The 3,059-nt window shown below is 53.1% G+C and overlaps 1 protein-coding gene across 2 annotated transcripts; it reads right to left on the bottom strand.

The window, feature by feature from the left end:
* Window positions 1-619: 619 nt before the first annotated feature.
* Window positions 620-1,769, bottom strand: LOC123150728 (protein GL2-INTERACTING REPRESSOR 2). 2 transcript variants are annotated; one of them, XM_044570647.1, is made up of 2 exons: window positions 1,524-1,769; window positions 620-1,367 (listed from the first exon to the last, which is right to left on the bottom strand). In XM_044570647.1, exon 2 carries the CDS (start codon window positions 1,339-1,341, stop codon window positions 937-939), a length of 405 nt encoding a protein of 134 aa, XP_044426582.1. In that variant the 5' UTR covers window positions 1,342-1,367; window positions 1,524-1,769; the 3' UTR covers window positions 620-936. The 2 variants fall into 2 exon arrangements, with proteins under 2 accessions (XP_044426582.1, XP_044426526.1); XM_044570591.1 differs by having other exon boundaries at window positions 620-1,372; window positions 1,524-1,755.
* Window positions 1,770-3,059: the final 1,290 nt, after the last annotated feature.

The raw sequence follows: 3,059 nt of genomic DNA, 5'->3' as shown, positions 1-3,059 counted from the left end.
TTCATTCTGGGTTTAAAAGCGAGTTAATCCGCAATAGTCTCCCCTTTGAATGACTCTAACCACCCAGCATCTTCCCATGCGTGCCTGCCTCTTCCCTTGCTTCTTTCTCTCTGGTGTGGTGTGTGGTCTGAAGTCTGAACCGTGCAACATGCAAACTTATTTTGCAGGAAAAGTTGTCTGAGCTTTATTAGTGCATGCATGGTCTCGAGAAAACAAGACTTTTCTCAACTTTGATTTGACTGCCCGAGTCTTCATTCATGTTAATCTCATGATGATCTTTGCATGTTCTGAGTAGGAGTACTAGTAGTACAATTTATCATGCAAAAACCATACATACAGTATATATTCAGAAAAGGTTATTATGCATGCAGGCGTACGTACGTACGTGCGTACGTATGTTCGCTCGATGCGGCGTACGTAGGACATGTGCGCGAGTTAAACGAGAATGAATGAGCTGCCTATCTGACATAGCTAGCCAGAGCTATAGCTCGACGTCGGTCGTTCGTCCGTATGAAATGAAATGCGTCACTGCAGCGTATTTATGCCCCGGCCGCGTCAAGCTTCACGGCTGTGCCTGGCGCCAAAGGACGGGGCGAGACAAGCGCATTACTGCCTTCTATAAAACCTCAGAGACAAAATCTTAATCCTTGCCAGTACTGCCCCGTACTACAAACGCACGAAGTCACGACTCACACAACAGATGAAATTATTACCTAGACCCGTTCCATGGGCACCCCGGCGTCCCACTAGCTAGTCCATGGAAGGGACGGGTCTACGGAATAATTCCTTTCTTCTTGACCCAACTCGCACGCACGCACACACCAACACCAACGAACACGCACGCACACGATTGATGAGAAACTAAAGAGGACGGCAGCTAGGCGATCGACGACACGACGGCTAAGCATCTAGATCGAAGAAGCCCGGCCGGTCGGTTCAGCCGCGCTTGCCCTTGCCGACCTTGCCGGAGCCGAACCCTGGGTTGCGGTGGTCGGCGCCCACGTCGTTGAAGTCGAGGAGCACTGTGCTCTGGCACTTGGGGCACTTGGGGTCCTCCCGCGACAGCATCACGTACATCATGCACCGGGGGCAGCCCGCGAGGATCATCGCCGAGCCACCACTGCCCCCGCCAGCCTCCGGGCTCCCCTCCGACGACACGCACGAGCTCGGCGGGGATGCCGAGGAAGAAGACGACGAAGACATCCTCCTCGGCGAGTTGCTGCCTCCCGGCGGCGCAGCCGATGGACCCCCTCCGCCGCCGCCGCCGCCGCCGCCGCCGCGTGACCGCGAGAAGCTCAGCCTCAGGTCCAGCTTCGGCCCCTTGCCATTGTTCCTGCTCATCTTCAAGCTAACTCCGCACACCACCGCTGCACTGCACAATGCACACCAAATATAGCTCATGTCATGCTTTCGCTCGATCTCAAACATAAAACAACATCAACAGAATACTCCTCCATCAACCTAGCTATACTAATGATCCATCGATGCAATTAAATAGCCGACGTTGCCGCGCGGTACATTACCTTTGGAGTACGTTGAAGCTACCCAGCTAGTGACACGGAACGTGTACGCGAAACCAAACTAATGTGGGTGTGGAGGTGGAGGTGGAGATAGGGTGGTTTGGAGGCGCGCGCTTGGAAGGGCACTTGCATGCACGTACTAGCTAGCGCTGCCGGCCGGGGTGAAGGACACCGGACCAAGTGAGAGCCCCCTGCCCTGTGCCTGAGTATTTGAGGGGTGGTGGTGCAGCTCCCGTGGCGATATATAATGAGGGCGCCGGACAGCTAAGCTGCGTCGAGGTGGAGAGGTGATGATGTTCTTTATTGCCTTGAACAGAAGCATTTAAATTCCCTCCCTGTCGCTTCCCTCCATGCCCCCCCTCCGTCTCACGATGCTAGCTCCGTTTTGGTTTTGCAAGTAAAGGTCAGGTCCCTCTTCTCATTCCTGTGGTTGGCGATGTGTGTTAGGTTAAATTGTAGTCATCGCTAAGAGCATCTCTAGCAGGCGCGCAACCACGCGCACTAAAACCTTTTTACAGCATGGAAATAGCAGTTTTTACGCGCGGCAGGACGCTGACTCCAGCGGCCGCTGTAAAATATGGCGTGCTAACTTACAGCGTGCGCGAGCAGCCGGCGCTTGCAAATAAGATTTTACACGTCCATTTTGACAATGTGATGATGTTTCAAACATTAAACAAATATGCAAAATAAAAGGCATAACATAGTTCAATTGCACAGCAAATCAACAATCATGCCACATCATCATCCAACCAAGTTCAAAATCACCCAACCAAGTTCATGACACATAAAAGTTCACACAAACAAATGGCACATCAACAATCATGCCACATCATCATCGTCCTCCTCTTCCTCCAATTCTTCATCCTCATCTGAAGACGATTCTTCCTCCTCCTCTTCATTGTCGCGCACCCCATCATCATGGGGAGCTCGAAAGGTGTTCACAGGATCTCTAACGGCATCATGCGAAGGTATGTGAGGCACCCCGGAAGACATGTGTCCACCCATGTCACCCGGAGGTGCTCCCATGTCTCCCATGAGAGACCCAAAACACATGCCTCCCATGGTAGCTCCGAAGCCACCCATGCGTCTCATGGTAGCTCCGAAGCCACACATGCCTCCCATGCCGCCCATGGTATCTCTGAAGCCACCCATGCCCCCCATGCCACCGATGCCTCCCGTAGATGCTCCCATGCCTCCCATGGTAGCTCCGAAGCCACCCATGCCTCCCATGGTAGCTCCCATACCTCACATGCCCATGGCTCTTTTTTGGACCAAGACTTCTTCACGGGCAAATTGACGTACTCCTTTTGCTTCTCATCGAGTGTAGATGTGTCCCCGGAGATCAAGTACTTCTCACATTCTAACAATCTAGATCGCTCCTCCATGGCCAATTTCTTCTCCTACAATGCCACCTTCCTCTCCTCGGCCGCCACCCTCCTCTCCTCGGCCTCCAACCTCCTCTCCTTAGCCGCCGCATCTTGGTTCCTTGTTATCATCCTCACCTCATTTGCTTCCTTTGGGCGTGCCAAGGGGGGTGGA

The sequence above is a fragment of the Triticum aestivum genome, chromosome 1A, assembly GCF_018294505.1.
Source record: "Triticum aestivum cultivar Chinese Spring chromosome 1A, IWGSC CS RefSeq v2.1, whole genome shotgun sequence".
Lineage (NCBI taxonomy): Eukaryota > Viridiplantae > Streptophyta > Magnoliopsida > Poales > Poaceae > Triticum > Triticum aestivum.
The sequence above is the reverse complement of the archived record's forward strand: the minus strand, read 5'-3'. Positions and strand labels throughout refer to the sequence as shown.